Source organism: Conger conger, chromosome 8 (genome assembly GCF_963514075.1).
Source record: "Conger conger chromosome 8, fConCon1.1, whole genome shotgun sequence".
Taxonomy (NCBI): domain Eukaryota; kingdom Metazoa; phylum Chordata; class Actinopteri; order Anguilliformes; family Congridae; genus Conger; species Conger conger.
The window spans coordinates 40,017,046-40,030,509 of NC_083767.1; the positions used below are offsets into that span (position 1 = coordinate 40,017,046).

General features: G+C 45.5%; 1 protein-coding gene across 1 annotated transcript in view; it reads left to right on the top strand.

Moving 5' to 3' along the window:
* Nucleotides 1-11,662, top strand: part of nav3 (neuron navigator 3) — a 173,711-nt gene extending 162,049 nt beyond the window's left edge. The window contains exons 32-38 of the mRNA XM_061250656.1: nt 1,115-1,350; nt 2,036-2,190; nt 2,622-2,693; nt 5,080-5,276; nt 5,922-6,040; nt 6,547-6,750; nt 8,380-11,662. Of these exons, the coding sequence (XP_061106640.1) occupies nt 1,115-1,350; nt 2,036-2,190; nt 2,622-2,693; nt 5,080-5,276; nt 5,922-6,040; nt 6,547-6,750; nt 8,380-8,499 (1,103 nt within the window). The 3' untranslated portion in view covers nt 8,500-11,662. The remainder of the gene's footprint in view (nt 1-1,114; nt 1,351-2,035; nt 2,191-2,621; nt 2,694-5,079; nt 5,277-5,921; nt 6,041-6,546; nt 6,751-8,379) is intronic.
* Nucleotides 11,663-13,464: the final 1,802 nt, after the last annotated feature.

A 13,464-nucleotide genomic window follows, 5' to 3' on the forward strand; every position in this document is an offset into this window, starting at 1 on the left:
GAGCAATGCAGGGTTAAGGGCCTTGCTCAAGGGCCCAACAGCTGTGCGGATATTATTGTGGCTACACCGGGATTAGAACCACCGACCTTGCGGGTCCCAGTCATTTACCTTAACCACTGCGCTACAGGCCGCCTTATATGTTTGCAGATATGTTTATATAGATATGTTTGCAACGACAGCGTTACCATGACCCTTGTCCTATGGTCCTAATGCAGTCAACCAGATTTTCTCTTGAGAGTTGCAACAATAAATCAAGAAATATTCCCTTGAGGCAACATTTGCCGTTTTAACTTTTATAACTTATAATAGCGCTGTCCTTATTTAATCCTATTGATTGTATTCTAACATTAATAAAGTGCTGCTAAAAACTGTCATACAACTGTAGAGTTGTATGAATAAAATATCTCTATGAATTAGAAATGTGTCCCGACAAATTGGTCATTTGTGCTTTTAATTTATTAAGTAAATCATTCACTCACATTAAGTCTATACAACTGCCTAGGACTGATTTATGAAGAAGTATTTAATTCATTATTGGTACTATGTAATTCTCATTTGGCACTAATGGTACTGCAAGCCTCCACTGTCTTTCACAATCTTGACAAGCCACCTCCAAGCAAGGTTTGAATGTACACTGAGTGAGCACTTTATTATGTAGTCCTGTACGCCAGCGTGTTAATGCAAATATTTAATCAGCCAATCATGTGGCACCAACTAAATGCATACAAGCATGCAGACATGCTCAAGAGGTTCAGCTGTTTTTCAGACCAAATGTCAGAATGGGGAAAAAATTTGTTCGATTGTTGGTGTCAGACAGGGTGGTTTGAGTATCTCAGAAACTGCTGATCTTCTGGGATTTTAACGCACAACAGTCTCCAGAGGTTGCAGAGAATGATGCAAAAAACATAAAACATCCAGTGAGCAGCAGTTCTGTTAATGAGAGAGGTCACAGGAGATATATTATAAGATAGCCATTTACCTTGAATTTCGTTCTTCGTTCGTTCTTTTTACTCGATGAATTAGTGGCGCAGGTAAGTGCGGGAGCGCCGGGGTGGAGTAGACAATTATGCTGAGCTGCGATTGGCTGACGGCGTGTTGCCGTGGCTCCCCGCAGGCGCGACGGAGAACAGCATCGACTCGCTGGCGTTCGACACGCTCATCCCCAAGCCCATCGTGCAGCGGTTCCTGAACCTCCTGACGGAACACCGGCGGATCATCCTCTCCGGGCCCAGCGGGACCGGGAAGTCTTTCCTGGCCGGAAAACTTGCAGAGTACATCGCCGCCAAGTCCGGCCGGGAGGTCACCGAGGGAACCGTCGCCAGCTTCAGCGTGGACCACGAGTCCAGCAAGGTGCGCAACGCTCGCTCAGCCGTGTCCTTATCCAGGTTGGCTGATGGAACTGATCGTTGTTTGAATAGTTACTGCCTGCAACAGCCCATTAGAGACTATTATTTATCCATAACCATGAACACTAAGTCTAGTACACAAGGTTCGCATTGGCTCAGTCAGAAAAGTTACAGCAAGTCACACAGTGTAAGTGAGGCATGATTACAAGAGATAATCATGAGCTACAACATCAACAGCAACATGAAGTACAACATGATCAGAATAGGGCAGCCTCCCTAAAGGATGTCTGTGTGTGTGTGTGTGTGTATGTGTATGTGTATGTGTGTGCGTGTATGCGTGCGTGTGTATGTGTGTATGCGTGCATGTCTGTGCATGCGTGCGTGTATGCGTGCGTGTGTATGTGTGTATGCGTGCATGTCTGTGCGTGTCTGCGTGTGTATGCGTGCGTGTGTATGCGTGCATGTCTGTGCGTGTCTGCGTGTGTATGCGTGCATGTGTATGTGTGTATGCGTGCATGTCTGTGCGTGTTTGAGTGCGTGTGTATGTGTGTATGCGTGCATGTCTGTGCGTGTATGCGTGTGTATGCGTGTGTATGCGTGCGTGCGTGTGCGTGCGCGCGTGTGTGTGTGTGTGTGTGCGCGCATGTGTGTGTGTGTGTGTGTGTGTGTATCTGTGTACGGCACTGCAGGACCTGCAGCACTACCTGTCCGCCCTGGTGGAGCAGTGCAGCTCAGAAGAGAGTGAGCTGAAGCTCCCCCTGGTGGTGGTTCTGGATAACCTGCACCACATCGGCTCCCTGAGCGACGTCTTCAACGGCTTCCTCAACTGCAAGTACAACAAGTGGTGAGTCCTGGAGGACACAGCCACAGCTGCGGAGGGCATCTTTCCAGAACCTCGCATTTTCATAAATATATGGGTTTAAAAGTCATCGATTGGATGGCAGGTATCATTGATGGTGACAGGGGCAAAATATATTATTTGGATCACTTTCAGAGCAATTTGTTCCAGCTGCATGAATTCAATTAAATTCAATTGTATGTGCATAGCGCTTTTTACAATGTAAGATGAATTTACACGGCATCACATTCAAGACAGCTTGGCACCGATAGTTATCGTTCATCAGCGTGGATGCTCACATTGTTATCATTTATATTTATCATTTATAGTTATAATTCTTGTGTGGATGGGCCTTTAATGCTGTGATCTGAAGGAGTAGGGCCCTGCTGTCCTCTCCTCTCTCAGTAAGATCACCTTGTGCTCCGTTTCCTCCTCAGCCCGTACATCATCGGAACCATGAACCAGGCAGCCTCGTCCTCTGCCAACCTGGAGCTGCACCACAACTTCAGGTCTGCTTCTACTTAAGCCTTTTTAAAGAGTAGGCTTTATGTGTGTGAGTGTGTATGTGAATAGGTATGTTTTTTTCAAAGTTCTATGTCGATGTTCTTGAACTCCGTTGCTGTCTGTTACCAGTAGTGATTGTGACATCAGCATTGGAATGTTCAGTTAAGGTGTGAGGGATCTGTGATTAGAATGTTCTAGAATTAACTGAACATTCTAGTGCTGACGTAACAATCGCGACCGGTGACTTCTAGAACACTGAGAACTGAAAAAACATTCCAAAAAAGCTCATCTTCACACGCTTAAGAAGACTATAATCACGTGTGTGATCTCACTCCTGAAAGGGTTAAGCTCACACACCCCCTCGCCTTGTGTACACACTCGTCAATGAGAAAGCTCAAAACGTCCCTTTTAAAAATGTGAGCCTTGAACAGCTCCCCCTGTGCAGCGGTGGAAAATAAAGGATGTTTATCTTCTCAGTTCATCAAACAGACTTGAAGCTCTTCGTCAAAGCCGGCATGTGCTTTGTTTTTCATGCAAGCTGCTGTACATTTGTTCTCATAGATAAGGTTGCAAATCAATTTTCAGTGTACAGCTTTTTGAACGTTGTTTTCTTCTGTCATCGTTTAAATGCTTAGCCTGTGGAGGTAAACTTAATATTGCTTTAATATTTGCTCTGGAATGAGTACGTATAAACTAATCTTTTGATTGCACCATTTTGCCAGTATTAATAGAAATTCCTTTGTAATTTGCCTTTGTTATTAATGTGTTTACATGTATTAGTAAGTCTAAACCAAGGGCCATTCAGAGTCTTATTCTCAGATAGTATTAGGCATTGTTTTAATTCCATTTACTAATCCTACAAGGCAAGTTTCTGGCAATTCTCATTTTGAAATGAGTGGGTCATTTCTGTGTTTTTAATTCCCTCACCGAACCACCCTTGTACCTCTGAAAACCAAGCCCCTCATGCAAATCGACATTTAATGGACAATGGACAATTCTGTGGAATAAGGGATTAACATGAGAATGATAAAACCCATCCTGCTGAGACTGCCTTCATTTACTGGGCTAATTGACTATGCTAATTAACACAAATTAAAATACATAACGAGGGTTACTTCTATAACTTAACAAGTTGCTCAATTTGAATAGAGGGAGCTCTGCGTTTTGTTCAGGACTTGAATGAATGAATGCCATTTGATGCTTGAATTTTTGGCCAGTGGAATGCAAATTAGGGGAAATGGCCCAATGTCATGTGGATTTCTTTTGAAAATATAATTTTCTAGCAGGGTCTAGCAGGGCAGGCAGACTAAAATATGGCATGAAAGAATGATTATGGAAATGCCAGCAGAAAGGCTATTTAAACAGTTGTGTAAGTAGAACGCATCACTTCCTGTCTGTTGTGTAAGTAGAACGCAGCACTCCCTATCTGTTGTGTAAGTGGAACGCATCACTTCCTGTCTCTTGTGTATGTAGAAGCATCACTTCCTGTCCGTTGTGCAAGTAGAACACATCACCTCCTGTCTATTGTGTAATTAGAATGCATCACTTCCTGTCTGTTGTGTAATTAAAACGCATCACTTCCTGTCTGTTGTGTAATTAGAACGCATCACTTCCTGTCTGTTGTGTAATTAGAATGCATCACTTCCTGTCTGTTGTGTAATTAGAACGCATCACTTCCTGTCTGTTGTGTAATTAGAACGCATCACTTCCTGTCTGTTGTGTAATTAGAACACATCACTTCCTGTCTGTTGTGTAATTAGAACGCAGCACTTGGGAAGGATAATGGGTGGCACAGCTTGGGGAGGTGAGGGTAGGAGACAGCTTGGGGAGGTGAGGGTAGGAGACAAGATGTTCTGAGAAAACAGTTGTTTATTTACGGAAGTGTGATGTGACTGTCACAGTTAGCATTTACTGTGAACCAAGAGGAAAATTCAACAAACTAATGACTAATACTGGCAAAAACATGGAACTGTCAAAACTGAGAAGAAGACTTTATAGCAAAACTCATTCGTGCTTTCTAACTTCCTGAGCTACTGTCAGTATGTAGTAGTTATATTTCCTTTCTGATTGTAAATGATCCCTGTTAATAATTCCAGCATAAACCAGTTGATCAAGCTGGTTTAAGCTGTGTTCCTGACACTTTCAGCTGATCAACCAGCTTTTACCAGCTAACCAGCCAGGCTATATAATCAGCTAGTCCACCAGTTGATCACCACTTTACTTTACCAGCTTAACCAGCTTTGACCAGCTTTGACCAGCTATGGCCAGCTATAGCCACTAAAATGTCAAAAACACAGCTTAAACCATCATGAACCATCTTAGAATTGACGTGATTTCCCAAAATGGCTGACGGCGGTGGTTCCTCTGTGGCTTCCTCTTTGCCCCGCGCAGGTGGGTGCTGTGTGCCAATCACACGGAGCCGGTGAAGGGCTTTCTGGGACGCTTCCTGCGGAGGAAGCTGGTGGAGACGGAGATGGTGAGGAGCACGCGCAGCAACGAGCTGGTGAAGGTGGTGGACTGGATCCCCAAGACCTGGCAGCACATCAACGGCTTCCTGGAAGCACACAGCTCCTCCGACGTCACCATCGGTCAGTCCCGGTCACATGACCTCTGGCTGTTTTTATTCTCATCCTGCATCCAGTACCAGTACCTCTTTATTTATTTTCTTTCCTTTTTTCCTCTTTTCTCCCTTTATTTAAAGAATCATATACAGTATATACTCCAGACATTCCTCCTACAGTGTTCCCCGTTCCCCGTTACCCCAGTGCCACTGTGACAGACAGAGAACCAGATAGACAAACATGTTATACATTTTTTTATAGCGACCCCTGGTCTCGGGGCATGGGAGATAGGGACCCCTGGTCTCAGGACTGGGAGATAGCGAACCCTGGTCTCAGGACTGGGATATAGTGACCCCTGGTCTCAGGACTGGGAGATAGCGACCCCTGGTCTCGGAGGCTGGGATATAGCCGACCCCTGGTCTCGGAGGCTGGGATATAGCCGACCCCTGGTCTCGGAGGCTGGGATATAGCCGACCCCTGGTCTCGGGGGATGGGATATAGCCGACCCCTGGTCTCGGGGGATGGGATATAGCCGACCCCTGGTCTCGGGGGATGGGATATAGCCGACCCCTGGTCTCGGGGGATGGGATATAGCCGACCCCTGGTCTCGGGGGGGATGGGATATTGGCGGTTTTGGGTCTCACACTACCGCTCTCCTCTCTGGTTCCACAGGCCCCAGGCTCTTCCTGTCCTGCCCCCTGGATGCAGAGCGGTCCCGTGTGTGGTTCACCGACCTGTGGAACTACTCCCTGGTCCCGTACCTACTGGAGGCCGTGAGGGAGGGGCTGCAGGTAGGCATGGAGATTGGCCCAGACTAATCGTATCAGGCACCTTGACCAATCAGAACATGCATGCAAAATAAATGAATGCACCAATGAACCTTTCATTGTGGATATTTTTGTGTTGTCAATCCAGTACTGCTTAATGTAGGCCAAGTCGGTTATTAGCATGTGATGTGATGACCACACCTGGGACAAATATCGAATTGTTTTTTTTTGCCGTTTTACTGAGCTTGTCTGGTGTATTGGAACCTATGAAATACTCTCAGAAAGGGCAAACCCAACCTTCTGGTCCTCTTGGTTGTCTCAATTGCACCAGGCAAGATCAGTCGAATGCAGAAAGGTATTTGAATCCAAAACAATTACATATTTGACACAAGTCTGGTGATGACTAATGATGTAATGCACATAATCTAATCTAGTGATGTAACACATAATCTAAAAGAGTGCTGTAATGCCCGTAATGTAAAGCAGTGATGAGTGATTGGCGGGTGCCGGTTTTGCTCTCGCCCTCTCAGCTGTACGGGAAGCGGACGGTGTGGGAGGACCCCACTAAGTGGGTGATTGACACCTACCCCTGGAGCTCGGCCCCCTCGCAGCCGGATGCGCAGCCCCTGCTGCAGCTGCGGCCCGAGGACGTGGGGTACGAGGGGTGCAGCGCCGCCAAAGAGGAGACCCCCCCCAAAGCCCTGTCCCAGAGCGACACTGAGGGGGACCCTCTGGTGAGGCAGCAGCTCTGTAGTCCCCTATAAAAATGCTTTCATCCAAAGCCCTTTACTGGTGATTACACTGAGCAGGGGGCAGGTTTCGGGTTAAAGGCCTTGCTCAAGGGCCCCATGGCAGGGTTCTGTTGCTCATTTAGGGACCCGACTTCAGCTCTCCAGATGCAGGTCAGCATAGCCCTATGTGCCGACCGGGGGCTCGACCCAGCAACTCTACAGTTGCCAGGGGAACACCCCACCACGAGGTTACCCTGCTGCCCAGTTTTAAACCTGTAGACCACAGAACCGCATTACAACTGGAAGAGATCATCTTTATTTCACAGATTTGGACAGCTTTTCTAGCTGTAATGCAATTCTGTGGTCGAGTGATTTAAACGCCGGCTTGGCACACTGCAATTGAACCCCGACTACTACTTCCACTTTAGCGCAGGGACCAGAATATGAAACAGTGACACGATGGCCCAGAATTGCTATTCATCTCCTAGCTGCTAGCGTTAGCATTCTTCAAGGGAAAATTGCCACAAAATGGAGTAAAGCTCTGTAAATAAAAACGACACATTAACACTGCGAGGCCATTTCACCAGTCACAGGAGCGTGACGCCCCAGGGTTCCCCGCCACGGATGTAAATCGCATGTTTAGGGCGGTAAGGACACACTCGACAGTGCCGGACCTTGAACATCCGGAGAAAAGAAACAAATGGAACCGCAAAAACAATTTGGCGGCGTGAATCTCAAACGGATAGCCGTTTGGATGACTAACCTTTACTTCCACACTGGTGAGAAGTGACCGGCAGGCAATTTCCCCGAGAGAGAGAGTGAGAGAGGGGCTTTCAGAGTCGATGCTCCACTGTTTAATCGCTGCCGTCCCAAAACCGCTGGTCTGTGACGAAGGCCATTGAGGGAGAGACGGAGAGCCTGAGGAGAGCTATGGTTTGGTAATAAAGGGCCTCACTTGGGCCGTTCCACACAGAGAGAGCCCGTTTATCTAAAGAGAGAGGGTCCGTACTGGGACCTTCCCTCGGCTAATGACTTAAACCTTGAGCCGGGGCGGCGATCGGAGCCTGCCGTCTGTGACTCAGTGATGCACGGGCACCCTGAAATTAAATTCAGTTCAGCTTTATTTGTATTCAGAACACTGTCATAGAGACGCTTTACAGAGTAGCAGAAGTACAGTATCAGACCTGAACCCCCAAAAGAGCAAGCACCTGAGCTAAAAAAAGAAAACAACAAGTGGGGAGAAAAACCCTGAAACAGTAGTAAGAAAAACTCCCCAATTGGAAGGAACCTGGCTATAGAGGGGGGAGCCCATCCTCCGCTGGCCGGCAAGGTATAATGGCAGATGCATACAACAGAAACGTGTTCAGAAATCCATAATAACAAATGAAATGGGACGGATGGGTTACAGTTTGGTAACTGGAGAAGTAGTAAGTCCAGGTCCTGTAAGTCCAGATGAGGGGAAAACGAGTAAACAGTGTAGAAAGGCACGGTCATACATCTGTAGCCCCTGAATAAAGACGCCATCTTGCTGTGGGTTTCAGATGAACATGCTGATGAGGCTTCAGGAGGGTTAGGGTTAGTGGTAAACGGTGTAGAAAGGCACGGTGTCTCACTCCGGTCTCTGGGTTTCAGATGAACATGCTGATGAGGCTCCAGGAGGCCGCCAACTACTCCAGCGCGCAGAGCTGCGACAGCGACAGCGCCAGTCACCATGACGACCCACTGGACTCGTCGCTGGAGTCCACCCTGTAGAGGAGCCAACTCCTTCCTGCGCTTTCTAACGAGCAACACGCTGGGGGCGATTCGCCAGCCTCGAGGACAAAACGGGCGAAACAACGGTGCGGGGAGGCGAGGGCTTCCTGTCAGGCGCGGGAAATGGTGCGGGCAGCTGAATTTTGCTGCGCTTTGGAGTCAAAAGTCTGCACTCCAGTTCCCCGGCAGGAAGTGGTGTTCCCTCACCCGACCCCGGAACAACAGCTATGTCACAGTGGAGCCAAACTGGAATTAGCCACCATTTTGTTTCCTTTTGTATTAGGTTTGTATTGACCACACAGGTTTACAGGGCAAACTACTTTTTTGGTTTTCTGAGGTGCTACGGAGACGACAAAGTCCTGCTCCCCTAGGTTGCCTGGCGCTACTGGTCATATGACTTAGCCAGCCTTTGGATATCAAAATGGTGCCCGCTCCATGGCCCATACAATACAGTACGTCCAGAAAACGAGCACAAAGAGCTTTGTGCTACACGTCAGGCTACTGCTACTGTGAAACACTGGACAAGTGCCAAATTGAACTTGTGATGACTGCCAAGTGCACAGTGATGGAGGCATCCATTTTGAGATTGTAGTCTGTTAAAATTATGTTTAATTTCTTCCTTTTTTTTCTTTTTTCGACTCAAGCCTGTTGTTCACCCTACTCTTAACAGATAATATATTAACAGAAATCAGAGTGAAGGGCCAGAGAGTGAAAATTTGACAATGGTGCTTTCTTACTGCCTTAAATTTGCAAACATAATTCACAAGCAACCGTGAACTATGTATGGATTTGTGAAGCTGTTTCTTTGGGGGATGAAAAAAATCGGCAAGATTGGAGAGCACAGCACATTTAGAAATTTTCTGTCTTTAAAATTAGTGAACCCTTCCACCCGCATTCTCTCAACAGACATTTTATTTGGAGGAGTTAGAGACAACGAGGAGGACTTTACTCCCTATGGACTACCTATAGCCTGAAGCAGACCCTTCCCTTTCAGCTGCCTCAATAACTATCCAGTTCTATTCTATGGTCTTGTATTAAGAGCGAGGATATGGCCATAGGCAACAGGACAGCTCACGTATCTGATGGGTTCGGAAGGAATGTTTTTGCTTTCCTTTTTTATTTTTTTTAGTTTCTCAGTCGAGTCGGAAACACTTGAACTGGCATGAGCACAAAACTGATTTTATATCCAGAGGGGGTGTTTGCTTCAACTATACTATGTGTACATGGAAGAAAAAAAAGTTTACTTTTACAAATAATTCGAGGTCACCGTGGAAGTGGCTGTGGGTGGAGACCGTTATGGTATTTTATTTCTGTTTTTACGGGGTAGGAAAAGGGTTGGTTTTGCACAATTTATCAGGGTGGGGAATGTAAATATGAGTCTTGCACAGTGACTGACGATGCGTCCTGCCCTGTTGATGTTAACATTATGCTTAACTTTGCTGAGAAGTCTTGTATGTTGCAAACAGACAAAAAAACTAACGAAAAAAGAGAAAACAAAAAGAGATACATGCCAAGCAGCCACTAGAGGCCAGTGTGCACTGTCTTGTAATGATTGGTTGTCTTGCCAACGCAGGAGCTACACAATATATAGACGCATGCACCGAAATCGTTAAAAAAATCAATGCAAAAAGTCACCTTAACCACTTCAGGGGAGCCAAGCAGGTTTTCATTAAATCTGAGAGACACGATAGCCCGCAGACTAAAACAAAAAACAACCAGAAAACGTCCATATTCGTGAGCCAGAACACAGAACTGTCACCATCTCTCTCCAAAGAATTACATTGCATTACAGTTATTTAGCTGATGTTTTTATCAAAGCGACTTACAGTTGACTAGACTAAGCAGAGGCAAATCCCCCCTGGAGCCATGTGAGGTTAAGGGCCTTGCTCAAGGGCCCAACAGCTGCACTGATCTTGATACTACACTGGGGCTTGACCCACCAACCTTCCACGTCCCAGTCAAGCACCTTAGCCACTGAGCTATAGGCTGCCCCATTTATTGTTTTATGTTTATTAAATGTCGTCGTAAATCAATTTACGATGCCATTTTGTATCCCCCGTTTTTGACTGTTGTTTGGATTTTTATTTTGAAATGCCAAATCATATTCATAGGGCCGCCTCATTGGTTCGCCACTGATTCAGACGAGTGTGGGCCAGCGCTAGCCAGCTAGCCACTGCTAATTTCCACACTGCAGTGTGCCAGAACTGCGAATCACGACCGGTGCTTTAGCTGGATACGCCACCCAGCACACCACATTCATATTCACCTACAGAGCTGCAGATTTCACAGAAGGGTTTCTGAATCGACTACCTCTTATTTATGTATGGTTTCACAGGTTCCTTGGATTTAGTTTCAGCTTCTGGCCTGCAGATTAGAGAAAGTAGGACAATTACCCACAATACAACGGGTGCTATCATCAGCCATCGCAGTCAAACACGGAACACTTCAGCAGTCTACAGCAAAAAATGTACTCTTATCAGTGTCAAAAACCTACAGATTAGTAATCCTACTTTCAAGTCATTGGCCATTGTGTCTTTTCCATGACATGGCTGGACCCCCAAGCACTGATTTACTGATCCATTTATTTCTATTTTATTTTTATTTGTTAGAAGATCAGGGTTTGGAGTTGCTGATTCTGGATCAGTGTTTTGGAGACATTTTCAGTTGGGAGACACACTCTCCCTCACACAGATGACTAACACAAACACACACACACATACACACACATACACACACACACACACACACACAGGCACAGTAGGCCTGCTCATCGCCCCAGCAAAGAGACGCACTTTTAAACAGATGTACTGCAAACCCTGCTGCTTTCCCTGAACCCACATCTCACAGTTATTTAAGACCATTCCAGGCCAATCCTGCATCGGTCACCACGGTTACATCGACCACGTGACCACGGTTACATCGACCACGTGACGTATTCCAACTGTTTCGCAATTACATCTCAGTGAGAGCATAGAGTTTACTACTTTTGAAAACTTTTTTTGGTGAAACATTTGTCTTTGAATGTTTTATATTTTGTACATTTTTATGTAACATATCATGTACATAGAAAAACAGACGGCAATTTAAATCATCCGAAGGATTTTTTTGTAGTCTTTGCAAAGCCCTAATAAATAGTACTTGGTGTCACCAGAGAACTGGACAATGGAATCCTGTGTCCTTTTGTTATTTTCTTTCAGTACTGCAGTAGATCTGCTGTAGTAAGTTAATCAAGACCAATGTGGTCAGGTGTACGATAGTTATTGATGAGTTGCATCTGTAGTATGAATGATCAGTTCTGTAATGCCAAAATAATACCAGTATACTTCTTTTATATTATTACATTTTTGAATATCCCATAATCACTAAGTAAATAGCTCAGACAGTTTGGCTTCAGCTCCATAAGATGTAACCTCTGGGAGTGTTTCTGCAGATTTATGTGTATATCAGCATGCCAAGTTCACACCAAATACATTTTATGTCCAACATCATCGACCAGCAATCATCATATTGTAAATAGTATGCATTATCCAAAGCGCTGTACAATTTATGCTTCTCATTCACCCATCTGTGCACACACTTACACACCAACGGCGATTGGCAACCATGCAAGGCACCAACCAGCTCGTCAAGAACAATTGGGGGTTAGGTGTCTTGCTCAGGGACATTTCGACACACCCAGGGCGGGATCGAACCGGCAACCCTCCGACTGCCATATGATCTAGTGCGCCCAATGGAGTGCTTTTAAAATGAAAGCAGGTTTGGTTCATCTCTCCCTGCTGAACCAATTTAATATCCGTGGGATTGCATTTGCGTGGGAGTCATCAGCCGGTAATTAATTGCTGGAAGTTATAATAAAGGCCTTGATTAGCTTGTGTGCAGTTTACATTGTTCTTATATAGTGTAGCAGAACATTGTTTTGTTCTTCTGCAAACACAATCATTTTATTGTTAAATTAAAACGTTTTTTGTTTTTTTCTGGGAATAGTGGATTACAACTGGACTGCAGTATTTTGCTCGCAATGATATTCTGCCACCTAGTGGTTGAATATTGGGAGTGCGTGTCTCCATTGACTCTGGTGGTCAGATTCCACTGCTACCAATCTTTTTGATTGATGTAACTGTCCGAGCACCACACACTAACATAATGACTAACTCTTCTAGTATCGAATGATAATTAAACCCATTAATTTCACCGCTGCTCGGTCCCTGGCTTGCAGTGCGCATGATTAGAGTTACAACAAGCCCACCTGGCCCCCACCGCCTCAACAGAGTGAGACGCACTGAAACCCAGTTAAAACTGTACATTAAGGCCAAACGTTTTCCACATTAGGCTACTACTATCCAAAGGTAGGTGAGCCGATAGTTGCTAAAATAGGCAGCCATCCCTGGTGTAAAATCCAGCTAAAACTAGCTTGAAATTACCAGCTACCAGCTGTTTCAAAAACTACCTCGAGCTGTTTCTTTCTGCCTGCGCTAAATACGAACTATATTAAAGCCTACATAAACGTTAATTCGATTGTATCTAAGATGGTAATCGTAGAACACAACCTCTTCTATAGCCTGCGCTGCTTTGCAAACTTTTATTTTTTATTTTTTTGAACGCACCACCGCGAGAATAAACACGCACGCGCCAGCCGGCCGCGGTCCTCTGTTGTCGAATAGGTCACACAGTCTTGAGCCTTTCCACCCATTTCGGAGAGTGCATTGTTCAGTGTTCATATACTCTCCCACTTGCTAAACAGTCCTAATATTAACTTTGTATCTAAGGAATTGATCTCGTACACAAACCCTCCCATTTATTTTAATGGAGTGCTGTCTCAGTTTACGAGCTGGCTGACCAGTGTGCTCCAAACAGTCAGTCCTACAGTGGATACCGGATATCGCACATCGTACCGTCATTCACAACGCTGGTCCGCTTTCTCTTAGAGGAAAAGCGCTTGAGCGCAGGGAATATAAATGCATTCTT